General features: G+C 40.0%; 1 protein-coding gene and 1 non-coding gene across 4 annotated transcripts in view; one reads left to right on the plus strand and one right to left on the minus strand.

Annotated features, from left to right (window-relative positions):
• Slc24a2 (solute carrier family 24 member 2) overlaps window positions 1-18600 on the plus strand; it is a 224211-nt gene that overhangs the window by 197645 nt on the left and 7966 nt on the right. For all 3 annotated transcript variants that reach the window (XM_048783896.1, XM_048783895.1, XM_048783897.1), the window contains 3 exons: window positions 1418-1561; window positions 9799-9888; window positions 14302-14468. In XM_048783896.1, the coding sequence (XP_048639853.1) occupies window positions 1418-1561; window positions 9799-9888; window positions 14302-14468 (401 nt within the window). The remainder of the gene's footprint in view (window positions 1-1417; window positions 1562-9798; window positions 9889-14301; window positions 14469-18600) is intronic.
• Window positions 7194-7286, minus strand: LOC125610835. Its single transcript, XR_007340893.1, has one exon. It is a non-coding gene; the product is annotated as a small nucleolar RNA SNORA20 (small nucleolar RNA).

Raw genomic sequence — 18600 nt, forward strand, 5'->3', positions numbered from 1 at the left:
GCAGTTTGCAGAATCTTTAACCCACAGCCAAGGTCACACACCAAAGCAGAAGAACTCTTTTTCATCAGGGCTTCAGATTCCTTTATTATCATTATTATTATTATTAATTTTAACGTCCAGAGAGAGATGAAATGGGGGTGATTGTGTAAATCACTCTGAAGCCTTTGGGACTCCCTGGCATTTGACAAATAAATAAATGTAACCTCTCATACCACAAACCGGACCTCCCACCCAGCCCTGACCTCTAGTTGAGTCCTAAGCCATCTGGCTGGAGCCTGCCCCGCCTGCCACCCCCTTAGGGCCACAAATGCTGTAGGGTCACTACTACTGCTTGGATATTTTGTGATGCTGGAAGCGAGGCCACAGAGGGCAGGGGCTCTGTGAAGCCTGTGCAGGCTGTTTCTCTGGTCTCAAAAGGAAGCCTCAGTGGAAAAGTTCCTGCTGATATTTTTAGATCTAATGCTTGGTCCTACTGCTGCACTTTCATTTTTAAACAAGCGGGGAAGGGAGTGATGGATGGTGTCTGCAGTGCTGTTTTGGAGGCTCTGGGGCCCATCTGACAGGCTAATGGTCATCCTGCCGGGCGGATCTGCCTTTCATCTCTTCCAGCTCTGGGACTGCGGAAGCTGCTGACTGCAGTGGCTGCTGGCTGGCAAGTCAAACACTGGCTGTGCTCCCAAATCAGAGTGGGACCTTTACTGCCTAGCTCTGAGGCCCTGTGCAGGCCCAACGGCTTGCTTGACTTCTACCCTCTATTTCTCTGGGGCAGGAGGCATGTATCTGCACAATAAGCCTTTGGCTGCAAGTGAAATCATTTAGAATTCAACAGGTGATTAAGCAGGTTAACACACACAAGAATCACTGAGTTTAAGCAATCCTGGGCCAGCAGGAGGGAGTTGAACCCCCTCAGTGTTATTACTGAACTGTTTCTTCAGTGACTTTCATGTGTCTGCCAAAAATTAGCACAAGGAAAAAAAAAAGGAGTTTTAATTTTTATCAGTGTTTTTCCTTCCAAGGATTCAGAATCCCCTGGCATAGCCCTCAAGGAGATGGGAAATGAGAGATAGAGGTTGTTGGTCTGTTGCTCTGCAAATATTTCTCATAAAAAAGTTCCTGAACTGAAGCTGTAGCCCATGTTGAATAATCAGTTGACAAAAGTGAGAAGCTGAGGAATGTTTGAGGAGAAAAAAAAAAGTTCTTAAATGCTCCTGGTTGAGTGATTTACTGTTTGTTCCTAGGACTCAGATTGGCACACAGGGTTCTCTTACAAACACAAAAAGTACATGTATGAAGCAGCTGGGGCAGCTCAGGAAAAGTCCTAATGAGGTCTGGAACTTCCCTCCCTCACTGTGGACGTCTTTCTGTGGCCTGTGTCACTGTCCTCGTTGTTGCTTACATTTTATATCTCCTTCTACAGCAGACCACAGAGACAGCTGAGGAGGACGACGACCAGCCCCTGAGCCTTGCCTGGCCTTCCGAAACCCGCAAGCAGGTCACCTTCCTGATCGTCTTCCCCATAGTGTTTCCACTTTGGATTACCTTACCTGACGTTCGCAAACCTGTGAGTAAAGTATTTTTTTTAAAAAAAAGTCCCTGGTCATAAGGAAGAGGAGAGGTGATGCAGATAAATGTGAATTCTTACATAGACCTGACATTTCTCTAGACAAGAAATGTGCAGAGACTGTTCAGATTACCAGACCTGCATAACCAACCACCCCGGAACTTATGAAACAAATACCATGTTGTTCTGCTCATGGACCCTGTGGATCAGGAATTGGAGTAGGACACACTGGAGAATGGTTGCCTCTGTGCCACAGTGTCTGGACCCTTAGCTGGGAAGGCTTGAGTGGCTGAGGTGACTCATAGCTGGGAGCTACAGTCACCTGGAGGCAAATTAGCTGATGTTTCTGGCACCTGGGCTGGGATGATTAAAAAACCAGGTTCAGCTGGGGTTGTTGACTGGCATGCCTCAACGTGGCCTCTTCATGTGACTTGGGCTTCCTCACAGCATGGAGGCTTCGGGATAGTCAAATATCTTACATAAGAGGTCAGTGCTCCAAGAGTGAGTGTTCCAGAAGCAAAAGGCAGCTTTGTGGTCTTTGATGTCCTAGTCTCAGAAGTTATATAGTAACTATACTCTACTGGCCAAAGCAGTCATCCTGTGGCGATTAAAGGGGTGGAGATTAAAAAAAAAAAGTTTACCTAGAATATATCAGTCACATATAGCATATGACACTCTTGATAAGAGTGTCAAAGACCTTGCAACCACATTTTAAAATCACCATAGTGATTGCTTCTGAGAAGCACACCTATAGGACTGGACAGAAGGGTGATTCACTTTTCCTAGAATTTTCTTTTGGCTATATACATGGACTATTCACTTAACTCAAAAAATAATTTAGAGAAATGCATTTGTGTAGTTAAAATGCCTTCATGTGTGATCCTCCCCATCCTTTATTATTATCATTTCTATAATCAAGATGATCTACCAGATACAGGGTGCTGTGAACACAACACTATCTTATGGTCAGCAAAGTACAATCTGAGTTCCTGGCCAATTAATGGTTCCTGGCCATTAGTGCATGTCCTAGAGGTGAAAGAACTAATGAGAAGTAAAGGAGAAACAGCTCTACTCTCTTTCATGACACTTCACACATATCCGCTCAAGAAAAGCATATGCATGCAGCAGATTCTGCACTAGGTATTTTTAGTAAGTTATATTGTGGAATCTCAGAAAACCTCTAGGGTGGAGATATATATATATATATATATATATATATATATATATATATATATATGAGAGAGAGAGAGAGAGAAAGTGACTTACCCCTACCCACTTTCTAGAGGATAGAACTGAGCTTCAGACCAAGGTCTGTGTGAACACATGACTTCTCTTCATATATCATGACATCAGAAAGTGGGAATCAGGGAAAAAAAATCATTAGCCTGGACTTTAAATAACCCAGCCTGATAGAAAGCCATGTCTTATGCAGTATACACCAGGAAAGGATCCCCTTGTGGAAGAACTCAAAACCCAAATATTAAGGTGGCATTTAGGTTTCCTTATGCAAAACACAACTGCAGAGCATCTATCCTACGCAAAGGCCTGGCTTCCTGAAAACACAATCAAATAATTAGAGATGTTTGGGATTTGTTTTTTTGTTTTTTGTTTGTTTGTTTGTTTTGTGTATATGGCTTTTTGGGTTTTTTTTTTTTTTTTTTTGAGGGAGTTGTTTTTTGTTTTGCCCTTGGTTTACATCACACTGATATTTTTTAAATCAGTCTCTCTCTCTCTCTCTCTCTCTCTCTCTCTCTCTCTCTCCCCCCATTTCTATGCTGTTCCAGAACTTCTGTTTGCCCCAGGGAGGGAAATCAGGGAGATAGCTATGGTTTTCTAAATCCCTCCAGATGGCCCAGTGCGCCATGGCCCTCACAGGAAAGAGGGCTGACTGGCTAAGAGGGTGTCAGCGCAAACCACAGAGGCAACCAGGAAGCTGTGTGGGAACAGGAAGAAGATGCCAATAACCGCAGGCCCTGGGCTCTCAGGGTTGGGCGGGACTCTTAGAGCAAAGGCAGGCAAAATGTTCATCCTGTATTGTGCCAAAGGGTCAAGGAAGCTTGTGAGAGAACATCAAAAACTCCCCAATAACAACTCCTGGAAAACAAACCAGAATTAACCAAGGCAGCAGTCACCTGGATCGTGACAATCGCTGTGGCCAATGCTGTGATACTGTGGAGAATGATCCAGGAAAATGGTGCACTGCTCTGCACCACAAACTTGTCCTTCCCTGTGCAGCCCACACTTGAGGGCCAGCCCCTGTCCCCTGGGCTCAGGTGGCCAATGGGCTTCTCCTCATTGTTCCCCAAGTGCCAACCATGGACCAACTAGAATGTTTGTGTGTTTTTCTGAGTATACATATTATGTGTTATTCCAAGCAGGAATAAGATTTTTATGAGGAATATTTGGTTGTTTTAAAACTTTTGCAGCAAATATTTGTTGAATACCTGTTATATTCTGAGCACTGGGCTTGGCCCTTTGAGAGATATAAAGACACAAAATTCACAATTTCTATCTTTAAGGAACTCTAAGTTCAGTAGAAGAAACAAGGCATGCTCATATGCAGCTAATTACAAGGCAAGATTATTTCACTGCATTAGTAAAAGGAGCTGGACTTGTACCCAGGTCTCCTGACTGCCACATTCTACAGTGGGTGTTCCCTGTGTGTAGCCTTACAAAAGGCACTTTTCAACTCTGTCCATATTTTTCCTCTACTGTGAATAAAGGGTTGGAAAAATCTCAAGGCAAAATGTTAGCCAAACAGTCTGTGATTAAGGACAGCACAAATACAAAGATAACCATTGGTAAAATATTGCAAATTTAAGGTAACCTTATATCCCAAATTTCCCAGGATAGTCCCAGTTTATTATCAAAACATACTGGTTTGGAAGTAGATTATTCTATATAACATGATATGCCAAGTGAAAGAAACCATGCCCGTTGATACAAAGGCCATTAAGATGCCTCTTGATCATGCTAGTGCAGAAGAGTCTTGTTAGATTTGATTGTTTATCACTTTCCTTCGTTGTATAACACAACACCCCAACCTTAAAACCACAAGCAATTTTAACCCACAATACTGAACTGGCAGATTGGTTTGGGCTCAGCTAGTCAGTTCTTCTGCTGCTGCCTGCTGGTTAGCATGAGACTATTTGAGCAGGAAGTATATCCCTGCTCCATGTGGCCTCTAATCCTTGGTCAGGCCAGCCTGGACTTAATCACAGGATGGTAAAGTGCCAAGAGCAGCAAGAATAAAAGCTTCAAAGCCCTTTTGAGATCTAGTTTGGAATTTACACACTGTTATTGGCACCATATTTTACTGATCAAAGCAAGTCATAAAGCCAGGCCAGACTCTAAGAGTGAGGAGATAGACCTGTCCTCCTGATGAGAAGAGCAGCCAAGTCTTGTGGTCATTTATGCAGTCCTACCATAGGCCTCATATGCTTCCACAAAGAGATCCTGAGAAAATGTCCGTGGACAGCAATAAGAGGAGAAACTTAAGAAGAGATATTTGGCAATCCTGAGGCCTGGCAGCTCTGCCTTTTCAGTGGTTTTTTTTAATTACTCCTAGAGATAAGCATCCCAAACCTTAACAATAATTACAAGGAAAACATGATTGTATACTTCTAGTTTCAGTGTAAATAGTACTCCCACTTGTCTTTATTTCCACTTCATTTATATGCAAATTACCTGACAGTGTTTATTGGATCACGTACACATTCAGCTCGCATAATTAATATGAGCTTCACATTTATAGTTTTCTTAAATTAGTGACTTTGTTTTAAAAGTAAAGCAACTAAAATGTAAACTTTAATATGAACATATTTTTGGTGAAAAGTTGAAAATAAAAAGCAAAATAAAGACTCCCGAATTTCTCTTCTCTCGTGGCCTAGCATGGATGTTCTTAGGAATGCATCTCATGATTTATGAAAACAGAATACACTACAGCTGAAAAGGAATCTGAGAACACAGCTAGATATTTGCAATGTCTATCATTTATTCAGTTGCCAAGTATTTATTGAATGCCTACTATGAGCCAACCACAGCTATAGCAAGAATGAAGTGATTGAGACCCAGAGAGGTTTAGTCAGCTTGTCCAAACACAATCAACCAAGTAAGAGGCAAAGCCAAGACTCTAGATCAGGTCTCCACAGTCACTGACACCTCCCCAAGTGTCAGTTTCCTCATTCCTTAAAAAATAAAATGAAGCTTTATAAATCTAATAACCACTACAATTATTATGTGCCCGTCACTTTGCTAGACGTTTTATGTATGTAAAATCTTCAGAACAACTAGATTTTTATATTTCTACCATTTTAAAAATAAAGAAATAAAAGTTTAAGAGGATTAAGTAATTGGTCTAAGGACACATCACTGGTAATCTGTGAGAAGAGATTTCAGAACCAGTCATATTAATCCAGGGGCCACACTTTTAATCTTAACGGGATTTTTGTGGGGAACTTTGTTAAATATGTATATTCCAAGCTGGGTGTGGTAGATTACAGGCCCATAACCCCAGCTACTCAGGAAGCTGAGGCAGGAGAATCACTATTTCAAGATCAGTCTGGGCAACATAGCAAGACCCCCATTCACTCTTCCCAACCCCCACAAGGAAAAAACATATACTTTGGAACCTTGCACAGAGTAGATGCTGAATGAATGTTTGTTGAATTTAAATGGGTATGAATATGGCCAATTTATGCAGCCAGCTAATGTCCAGCAACTTTTTTCAAGCCAAGCTAATACCACTCTGGTGTACTAAAAGCTTCTAATGAGAACATTCACTGTCATTTGTATAAGTAAACCATTACATTGGAAACAGAATAGGCAGCACATGGACATAATTTGCTTATTTGCTAATTAGTACAAGGCCTATCCCAACAGATGTCAGGATGAGACTAAACATACATTGATGTGTTAGACTTTGGCTTGAAGGGATATTTTCTCCCTTCGATGAGACTGGTAACTAAACAGCTTCACAGGTGCTACAGGGAAGTGCTGTCTGGAATGAAGTCATAGAGTCCAAAGAAGGGGAACGGTCCATAAAAATATGAAAGAGGAAGGAATGCCTGGGTTGTAAGATTGGGCACGGCAAGGTAGTTTGACAGGGAAACACTTAGGCAAACTGCTGATGCGTGAAGGGTCACAAAACTTCTGAAGCAGGAACAATATGGGAGGTTGGAGAGGCAGATGGCCATACAGCTGGAATGCTAGTCTCTGTTTCCCTGATGCTTTTTTTATTTTCCGACATTCAGAGCAGAGCCTAGTATTATGATGATCATCATCATTATGTCTATAGCTGGGTGTATTTTGAGCACGATTGGTTTTTCTTTAGAAAAGAATCAGTGTAACATACATGTTAGGAATACATGCAGTGTAGTCAGGCAGACCAAGTTTGAATTTTATCATTAGTTGGAGATCTAGGTGCAAAGTAAGTGCCCATCCTTTACTTACCCTTAGTTTATGATGAAAACCCTGAAAATTCACACATTTGATTTTAAACCTTTTTTAATGATGCCCTAATATAACATTAGGTACTTTCTGTTACCCATTAATTACTAATTGGTTTCTTGATTAATAGTCACAGCATTAAATATTGAATGAGAGAAGTTCTTTTTTATATATATACCCAAAACACTGTCTAGACCATGAAGAAGAGATGAAAGTGACTTCACCTCAATTTACAATGGCCCAATTTTGTTTTATCCCATATGTATTGAATGAGAGAAGTTCTAACAGATTTGTTTCAATTTAGTTTCATTAAGTTCTTAGACAGATATCTTGCTTTCTACCTTTTGCCTGGGATTATTCTGTAGTTCAGTGATGCCATTTTTCAGATGAGAAATCAATTCAAGTGATTTGATTCTGACTTGTGAAGTCACTTCAATGAGCAGAAGTGCAAAGGTAAAAAAAAAATTAAATACGAAAATGAATACCAATTACACATTTAGTAAGTGAGCCAAATGAAAAGTGAGCAATCTATGAAATGAAGACTCTCCCAGGACATGCAGCACAGACGCTAAACCTTAAAGTAGGGAGAAGCTCTTCATTTCCCTCATGCAATGGTCAGAATCAAGCACTGTTTAATGCTTAAATCATGTGTGGCCCCACATGGCAAGAAGGGCCCTTCTGTTCCCTGTAACACAGGAGGACCCCAGATCAGAAACTTTGCAATACATAGAACCCTGAGACAGTGACTCATGACCAGATGGAAGAGGTGGGAGGTCCAATCAGCTAGATGCCTTGTTGGGAAAACTTGATCTCTTAGCCCAAGCTCAGGAAATTTGCTCTCCAGAATCCAGCTGTATTCCCAGCTTTAAAGAAATTTACCTTCAGAAATGAAGTTCTCATCAGGCATTATGGCACATGCCTGTAATCCCAGCAGCTCAGGAGACTGAGGTAGGAGGATCACAAGTTCAAAACCAGCCTCAGCAAAACCAAGGCACTAAGCAACTCAGTGAGACCCTGTCTATAAATAAATACAAAATAGGGCTGTGTCTCAGTCTCCTTTAAAAAATATTTTTCCCCCATTACCCATAGAAGTGTTCCCAGGGACCTGAGTCCTTGCCCAAAATATTTTCCTTCTAAGAAATGGAAGGAACAAGGGAAGCACTTAAGGGGAAGGTTTTGGTTACTCGCTGTGGCCTGATGTCCTCCCACAATTTAATCAAGTCCTCTTGATCTTTCAGACATCCCAGGTAATGAATGGTCCAAAAAAGCAGCAGTCATTTAGAGAGAAAAACGATGATTATAAAATTTAAGGTCTAAGTGAGTGATAACAACATTTACTGAAAACTTGAAATTAATAGAGAACATAAACCTAGTTTGGAGCAATGGAGACTATTGGAGGGAGATACATGAAAAGGGAGGAACATGGAATGAAATTGACTAGGGGGAGAGACAAGGGAAGGAAACCAGGTAGTACTGAGGACTGCAGTGGAGCAGAGGGTGTTTAAGCATATATATTCCAGGCATGTATGATTATATCAAAATGAACCCTGCTATCATGTATAACTATAATGCAATAATTAAAACATTTTTTAAAAAAACCCATGGCAGAAAATGTTCTTTGTAACCACCCCAGGCCAGCCCTTCAGACAATTGAGTTACTTTTATCCAGGTCAATTCCAGGATTTGTTTTCTCTGGACAAAGCTAGATGACATTATCAAAGTGAAAAAAAAAGGAGGGGATTTTTTCTCAATATGGAAAGCTTTGAAATATATAAAAGTATTTTTATATATAAAAAGTATTTGATAATAATAGGTGAGAGACTCTCAGACAGCTTCCTGCTGTCTGAGCATGTTTTGAGAGATTCCAAATATTCCACAAAGGGCATCTACAGAACAGTTCAGTGCAAGCCTGGACGTCTATGTGGTGAGGCCAGGTATGAAACACTGCATTTGGGTATCTAATTTTTTATTGATGATCCTAGAAAACTTTCAAAGTGCTCAAAATAGAAGCCTGAGATTGTACAAAGTTCAAGGCAAGAAGCAGAACTAGACATAATATAGCTTGGGGTGAGAAAAAAACACTCCCAACAACAAGGTCTGACCTGCCCCTGCCCACCAGTGGAGATCAGCCCAGTTGGGCATCTCCACCTCTGTCCTCTCCAGCGGACACATGGAGTCCCGTGTCTGGGAAACTGGCCATCACCAGGAATTTATATAAACTACTGTAGTGCCTCCTGGATGGCTTTCCTGATAATAAATGCGGACTGTAAGATGATCCAGTCTATTTTTAAACATACTAAGTCTTCCCATTTCTTGTTTAATGTAATTAATTGCATAGGTTTTCTGGCATATGGATTATTAGAATTCAACATTTGTAAGCAGTAGAAATTTATTCTGATGAACTTGTGAGCAATCTAAAAAGAGGGAAGGAGATGGAGGGAGAATATGATGTAGTTAACAGACGGAAGGAGAGACTGAGAAACCAGGCCTAAGACAGGGCAGGAGGAGAGGGTGTTTAAACATCTAACTGCAGGAACTAACACATATTCTCTTTAAGAGAGTTCCAACCCAGGAACCAGCATTGCAATCATTCCACTTCCACCAATTTCACATTTCCAAGAGAGAATTTTATGCAACTTGATGAGAGAGAGTTCAGGCCTTTTGACTGCCAGTCTTACCAAAATGCAGGAAATGGGGGGACAGTGTTTGCACAGGTGGTTTTAGCGTTAGACTGTCAAGTTCATCACAACTGGTAGCCCTGACTCTTGCCTCCTCTGGTTGTCTTTCAGTCATCAAGGAAATTTTTTCCCATCACATTCTTTGGCTCCATCACCTGGATCGCAGCCTTCTCTTATTTGATGGTCTGGTGGGCGCATCAGGTAAGACCTGGACAGCGATACCCATCTGCTTTATGTCCTCTCAGTCTTGGTTGCCACTTGGTTCATCAATGTGTTTGCTTTCTGAAACTGTCACAACAATATTGAGTGTGACACAGACAAGTTAAACATGGCAGGACTGAACTTTCCCTAGTCTCTGGACCTTTCCCTGTGGCCTAGAATCAAATTGGTATAGCCACTAGAAAGCCACATGAAGGAAGGCAAGCCTGAATGGGCTTCCTGCCGGAGGCCAGGCCAACCCAGGGCTGAGAGGAAGGTCACATTGTACCTGACTCATGGTATTTATCTTGGGCAAGCCACTCAGCACGGCTCTCACCAGCTTTTCACAGCTGACTCTCAAGAAAGGACCTAGAGACTAAATGGCTTCCTTGGGCTTCAGCTAATAAAAAATAATATTTTTCAATGTTATCACTTTAAGCTCAGTGCAGTTGCAATGCTTATTACAAAATATGACCTCAGTAACTGTAGTTGAAAACATGAATGAAAGAATAAAATACAAGGTTTCACATTCTTGAAGACCATTATTATATGAAGTGCTATAAGATGGGCAATTCACATCTCTTTGTCTTTATAATCTTTTTGTTTTTATATTTTTGGGTTGTAGATGAACACACTACCTTCATTCTTCTGTGGTGCTAGGATCAAACCCAGTGCCTCACAGGTGCTAGGCAAGTGCTTTACCACTGAGCTACAGCCCCAGCCCCAGTCTTTATAATCTTGACATTAACCCGTACACAGGTTCTAATCCTATGAAGGAGGTATTATTACTATATACACTGTACAGGTAAATGAGTTAAACTTAAAACTAATAATAAAATTGGCCAAGGTCACATAGAGAGTAAATAGCAGTACTGAGATTCTAACCCAGGACACTCCAGAATTCATCCTTTTAATCTTGACTATATACTACATAAATTCCAAACTGCCCATTTATATTCTTTGCTTAATATAGTCTTAGAATTGTTAACATAAAATAAAACAGCAATTTGAAATAAAATGTGCCAAGAACATATGTGACTAGACTCTTTTAACAAGTGGCACTGGAAAAATCTGATTTCCATGCACCAAAATTAATTGACTTTTATCCTTACCTCATATCATATGCAAATAGATCATGGTTCTAAGTGTAAAAGCAAAAACTATCAAATGTTTAGAAGAAAACATAGAAAATCTTCATGACCTGATTTGATCAGGGTAGGGTCCCATCCCTGTGACCTTCATCTTTCCTCTGGCTCTTCATAAGTCAGCTTCAGTGATGGGTACCCCAAACATGCTGATGAAGAACAATTCTTGCCAGGCACATACCTATAATCCCAGCGGCTCAGGAGGCTGAAACAGGAGGATGGCAAGTTTGAAGCCAGCCTCAGCAATGGCGAGGTGCTGAGCAACTCAGTGAGACCCTGTCTCCAAATAAAATACAAAATAGAGCTGGGGATGTGGCTCAGTGGCTGAGTGCCCCTGAGTTCAATCCCCAGTGCCCCTAAAAAAAAATAGTTCTTCAATGAAATTAGTTCTAGAGCCACCCAGATTCATCAGGGGTTTAATGTATAATGAAAATTCTTATTTGTTAAGAAAATGTCATTATTCACGTGACTTCCCACACTGTGGCTGACCCCAGTAAACTAGCTCTTGTCCATGCTGGGAGAACCCTGATAGCTAGTCTCATAATTTGAAGAGTAAAATAAGTAATGTCTGAGTTATACTAGCTGATATTCATTGATCATTTACTTTATGCCTGACACCATATTGTTTACTTTGTAAGCATTATCACGCATAACCATCATAACAACTCTGAGTGATGCTATTAACACCATGTTACAGATGAAAAAAACTGAGAGCCAGAGAAGGTGGCTCCTGTGCCCTAGAATTACAGTCTAAAATATGCACCCAGGACTTTCTCTGTCCCAAACCAGCTCTTAAACATTCCAGCATACTCCTCATCGATTTCTGGCCCTTCATATCTATATTAGCACTCAAACTCCAAATATCAATGGTTTTTGAAGCCATCCCTGCTTTAGAATTCTCCCTAAGAATTTAAATTAAAATGTTAAATAAATTAGACCTTTCTTAGTACATCAATCATTTAGTCAGCATCTTCATAGTCTTTGACATTTCACTCTGATTATAACAAAAATAAGACATCAAGGAGAACATTTTGCTCAAATAAGGTACTCTTGTGCAAAATTTTTATTTAACTTTTTCTAAAAGATTCAGTGGGGAAACGTGCTATGGAAATAACCTTCATATGTGAATTGATTTGTTCATTTAGCAAACAAGTCTTCGGAGCCTACTATTTACCAGGCTGTGCTCTATAAATTAGGGACATAGAGCCCAAGGATTCTATTGGCAAGGACCTTACTTTCTAATGGGAAGCAGTAAGTCTGTGTGCCACAAGCATATAGTAAACTAAGGTAGCTCACCAGTTTCTGAGCAGGCATGACCATTAAAATAAATAAAGCTCCCAACTATGCTTTTAAGCTAATAGGAGCCAAGAAGTTACTTATAAATGAAAAAAAGGAGATCCAGAAGTAAGTATTCTATGTATGTAGGGAAATCAGCTGAGACCAGATAAGAGCTAACTTTCTAACCAAATTAGAGATTGAACCCATGTCTATAAAGTGTTTTAATAACAAAAATTATTGTTGGGTTGCTAAAGGTAACTGACTTGCTATGGCTGGGAAAGCATAATGCAGTGAGACAGAAAAGCATATTTGGCACTAATTTTGTCTGGGGTATACGTGCCTAGCATATATTTCAAACCCCAGAGATGGTGTTCAAAATTCAATGACTATAAATTTCTGGACACATATTTTTAAAAGAGGCCATGTAAAAGAACTAGAAGCATTCTCATTGCACAGGTCAAGAAGCCAGAAGTAAGAGGTTTTGTGATTTTTCCTCAAGTTACACAATTAGGAGTGCTAGAATTAAACACAGGTTTCATTTGTTATGGTTTGGATATGCAGTGTCCCCCAAGAACACTTGCATGAGACAATGCAAGAATGTTGAGAGATGATAGACTATGAGAATTGGAACCTAAGCAATGGATGAATCCACTTGAATGGATTAACTGGGTGGTAATCATAGACAGGTAGGGTGTAGCTGGAAGAAATGGGTCACTGGGGGCATGACTTTGGGGTTTATATTTTGACCTTAGTGAGCAGAGCTCTCTCTGCTTTCTCACTGTCACATCCTGAGCTGCTTTCCTCTGCCATACCTTTCGGCCACGATATTCTCCATCACTTTGGGTGCAGAGCTATGGAATCAGCTGACCTTGAACAAAAACTCTGAAATTGTGAGCCAAAATAAACTTGAAAATTAAAAAAAAATAGAAGAAGTGAGTATTCTATTCCCTGAAGACCTTTATCATTATCCTTAAACTATTTCAAAAAACTCTAGATGTCATCAAGTAGGCTGCTGGAGCCCAAATGGAAAGCATTATGTAGATTTTCAGAACTGCAACTCGTCAACACCAGAAAATACTTTCAATATTTTTATAAGTCCCAACAAGACAAGTTGCTCAAAAGAATGGAAGAGCTTCTGAGGCTATAACAACCCTCCCAACAGAAATATCAGTCTTAAAAGACAAAGACCATAAGAAAATGTAATTGCTGTGAACTCCATTTTACTTTTTGATAGTGATGTACTGCTTATGAAGGGATTTTCCACAGATTATCATTCAGTTCCCACAAACCCCTTGTTAAGGCAGATATTACCAACCCCACTTTATGGGTAAGAAAGCAAGAACGGAAGACACTGTACAATGAAACAGTTAGCAGTGGATTAAGCACTTAACAGATACCAAACCAGACCTTGGGCCAAGGTCCTCTGATTCCTTGGCTGTTGCCTCTACTCAGCAGCTTTGCTTTTTCATATTACCAAACCTGAACACACGCCAAATCAATTTTCCTGTGGAAATGGTGGAATCCAAAAATGTTTGAGTGGTACAGACAATAAGAGATATTAAAGGAAAACAAATGGAACACTGAGTGTCTGTCCCTAATCTTTGATGGTAAATTGAAGGGCACATTCCAGGACTTGGTGCTGTTTGCCCCTGGGTTCAATAGTCTAGTTGGCTTGTATAATTCAAATCTTGCAGAATCCCTGCCTTGGTTTTAGGAAACACCATATGGTGGCTGCACTCAAGCCCTCTGGGGCTCTTTTTTATTTGAGATTATCTGCTTAATCTTCACGTAAATTGCTGATCTCTTGGGTCTGAATGTCATAAAAATATAAACTCCTCTATGGCAATAGATTGTAGTTCATTCATCTTTGTTATCTCAGTCCTCAGCACAACACAGAGAAGGAACTCATTAAAAGGGGTTGTGGTGAACTGTTTGTGGTTAGGATGGTTTTGTGACTTGCAACACTTACGTTTTCCCCTGTCCTGATATATAGGTTGGAGAGACCATCGGCATTAGTGAAGAGATTATGGGTCTGACCATCCTGGCTGCTGGGACCTCCATCCCTGATCTTATCACCAGTGTCATCGTGGCTCGGAAGGGGCTAGGAGACATGGCTGTGTCCAGCTCTGTTGGAAGTAATATTTTTGACATCACCGTAGGGTAAGTGAGAGCTACATAAAAGTACATGCCATCTCCATCACTGGCTTTGTCTTCCAAGAGTCTGTAAAGATATGACCAGGCTCTCTGAGCCCAAAATTCAGCAGTACCAACAGAAAACAAAGGCTTGGGAGGACCATTCAGTTTCACCAACTCTATTTTTCAGAGAACTTAATGAAGAGTAAGGCATCCTAGATAAGCAGAAACACATACCTGCATTTAGAATTAATGTTTTAGAAAATATTTTAGGAGAATTCCACTTATTTAACTGCAGTCACCACATATTATGAATCTTCAGAATTCAGACAAGACTTCGATGCTCTGATAGTTTCACGGTGGTTTTGTTCCATATTCTAGTTAATATCCCTGACCAGCCTCAGGCAAGATTTGGATTTTAAGACAGATTGGGATGAGCAGAGACAGCACAAACATCCCATTTCCTCGGAAAATGTTGGCAGCCTTGATGTTTTCATTGGTTTACCTGTGCCCGTGATGATAGTCTAGGTTTTTTGGAAGTAGGAAAATGAGGGTTTTTTTCCCTTACAATTAAGTGCACTGGAGTTCTAGGTATGAATAATCTCTATAGTAAGCCAAATTGAGAGGAGTGATATTATCTCTCCCATCACATTAACTTGTCAAAAGTAAAAGTAGGCTCACTCATGACCCTCATGAATGGCAGTCCCCCGAGAAAGAAAGACACAGGATTTTATCCTTGTGTTCCCAGAAGAGCAGGGCTCTTAACACTTGAGTTTGGAAATCCAATGAAATGCATCTATGTTCTCTTTAAGTATCTTGAATATTGTTGTCTTCTACCTTTTCATTACCAAACACATATTTATCATTTTTCATACAATGTTCACCATGTATACTGTACATACATTTTTTTCCATTTAAGACAATGATCATGGAGTTATATATTAGCATCCCCATTCCTCAGATATGGATACTGAAAGGCACAGAGTTCACACAACTGGTAAATGCAGTAGCTGGGATTTGATGGGGAAAATCAATACTGTCAACCACACTGTCTGTGCATAAAACCCCACCCTGGGTTTCCACTGTCTGAAACTCCAGTGAGTCCCAATGTGCCCTCTCCTGTTAAATTTCCCTCGTCTGCCCACCCTGCTTCTCTGCCTGGAAAGCTCTCTTAACCTTTCCAGTATCAGCTCAAATCCTGATTTCTCTAATCCCTGTGGGTCTGAGCTAGGGCTCTTACTCCCATAGACCCTCTGCACATCGTACTGTTGTCAGGTCCTGTCTGCCCACAAGCCTACGGACTTCCCAAAGGCAAGCACTCACCAAAGCCTAGCACATCGCCGACTGCATGGTAGTGGCTTAACAAATGCTTGTGGAATGGACAGAAGGACTGACAGATGGATGCCTTCAAAGTTACATGCCTTAAAGGAAATTATCCTAATGTAAAGAATACCTCTTTGCTCTGTTGGCTACACATTCAGAATAGCCTTTTTGTTAATGTTTGTCTAAAAAAAAAAATAAAAGGAAGGAGAGAAAGAGAAAGTTCTTTGTAGTGTAAAAAGAAAATCCTATAAGCTAAGAAAAGTTATGTATTCAGTTAGCATCTTTGCCATGTGTTTGAAAAATAACTATTCTAGTAAAGTTGTAAGACACTCCTTGTTCATTGGTCTAAAATTACATATAGATCATGACAACAAATGAGAGTCCAAAGAAAAATATCACCTAACCTACTAAAACACAGTTCATTTTTTTAATGTTCTTTCAAATATTTTGGTTTTCTTAGTGAACAGTCAGTTTTGTCCTCCTATAGGGCTTTTATTTTTTTCATCCAAAGCCATGTGTACATACCAAAAAGAGGCATTTATTACTAAAACTTAGTAAATCACATGACTCATTTTCTAAATGTTTTTAGACCTCCAAATATTCCATCCTGTTGCTTTTCAGCTTAACCATTATCCTTTAAAAGAATCTTTTTATCTTTTTTTAGATTTTTTGTTATGCAGAAAATCTTTTCTTTTAATTATTTTATTAGGATAAATTCCTTTAAGCCATATAATGGATTAAATATTTTTAACATTAAAATGACTATGATATATTTTATATATTTCTTTTCCAAAAGCTTCTTTCCTAAGGTTTATACCAATGTATGTCATTGCCAATATATTAAGTGATGTCATTAGCAAAAACATTGAGTGTAAAAGTTTCTGCATAGTATTGCCTGCATTTTCTATTTGCTCATAGAATAATGCATAAAGGATTTAGATATAAAGATCAGTGAAAATTCACCAACATTTTAAAATGTGTATATTTTATGCAAATAAAATTGCATTGCTATTTTTATGTAAATCTTTCATTCTAAATTTAAATTACACATAAGATTCTGAGTTTGATTGCTAGCACTGCAATTAATAAGTAAAACCTAAATTTAAAGTTATTTCATGAATATTTTCTATATCACTATAAACTTGTGATTTTAAATAGCCATATAACATTACATTGACTTACATTGATTTACTATTTGGCTAGTTTCCCATTGGAAGTTTTAAGATGATATCCTCAATTTCTTACTACTCAAATAACACTGAAATGATCATTTTTCTGAATCAAGTTGTATCTGCATTTCAAATTATTATGAAAAATGCCATTTTCCCTTAAAGGGTGTTTACAAACTATTTATTGTGCTGTCAGCTCAACTTCATCAGAACTGGATGCCTGTGTGTGTGTGTGTGTGTGTGTGTGTGTGTGTATGTATTTAAACATACATGTGTTTGTCTAGTGTGTTAGTCAACTTTCTGTCACTGTGAAAAATACCTAAGGTAATCAACTTAAAAGAAAGAAAGGTTTATTTTGTCCAACAGTTTTAGAGGTTTCAGTCCATGGTCTCTGTTGCTTGAGCCTGTAGCTACATGATTATGATATTCATTGGCCAGGAAACAAAAAGAAAAAGAGGGAAGGACTGGGTCCTCATATCCCCTTCAAGGGCCCACCCCGCCATGGTCTAAAACCCTTCTACAAGGCCCCTCCTCCTAAGGTTCCACCACCTCCCCCTAGTGTCATAGGCTTGGGAGCAAGCTTTCAACACAAGAGCTTTGGGGGTATAATTCAAGATTCAAACTACAACATCTGGTTTAATAAGAGTAAAATGGTTTGGGGTCTTTCTCTTTAAAAGGCATGGGAAATGTGGAAGAAGAACTCACCAGGATGAGTTCACCAACATTGTCAGGCCCTCCCCTCCCAGTTTCTGACTTTCCATTGCTGAACCCAGGATACCAAGACTGTCCCCTCCTGCCAAGTACTGGAATTTCACCTGGTTCCAGGCTGCCCCTGGGGAATCTCAACCCAACATGGTTCACTGAAGTGAGCACTCCTGGCCAGAGAAAAGTACCTGTACTAATCACCACCAGGCCATCACATCAATCACTTCAGCATTACCCTGCTTAAGATATGCACCCAGGTGGGGGCCAGCTAGTGTCAAGCCCTGGTGATTCAAAGATGCAGTGCTTGGGCTCTGCTCTTACACACTCTCCAGCAGAAGAGGCAGATGCATAATTTGCTTTTTCACCCTCATTATTTCTCTCACAAACTATTTGCTTTTTCTTTGGAGCACTTCATGTTTCAAAAGGGCAGCTCCTCTTCCATACCCCTGAGACCAGGTCAAAACTCAACTTTCTTTGGCCATACAGAAGGTACAGCCAGCTGAGTCAGTTTCTCCCCAGCCAACATTCCATCATTACTCTCAATGGGAAGAACCAGCTGCATTTCACCCAGCCACCTGCAGATACCCAGGCCACTTGGGTCTGATATTTTCAGCCATGTTCCCCTCCCAGAGAGTCCTACCATCGACAACCATAATTCCTAGCAATTGGTTTTCCTGATGTGTTTTAGAATCACCACTCAGGAAGGGAAACAAAAGATGTTATCAGATTTTAAAAATCAAATGTAAAGGTAGAAAACAGGTTTAGAAATACACAATAAAGTTTTTTAAACTTTATAAATGTAAGATAATTATATTCTTCAGATTTTTCAGAAAGACCATTTTTTTTAATATTTATTTTTTAGTTTTCGGTGGACACAACATCTTTGTTTGTATGTGGTGCTGAGGATCGAACCCGGGGCTGCACACATGCCAGGCAAGCGCACTACGGCTTGAGCCACATCC

This window comes from Marmota marmota, unplaced genomic scaffold (genome assembly GCF_001458135.2).
Source record: "Marmota marmota marmota unplaced genomic scaffold, marMar, whole genome shotgun sequence".
NCBI classification, from domain to species: domain Eukaryota; kingdom Metazoa; phylum Chordata; class Mammalia; order Rodentia; family Sciuridae; genus Marmota; species Marmota marmota.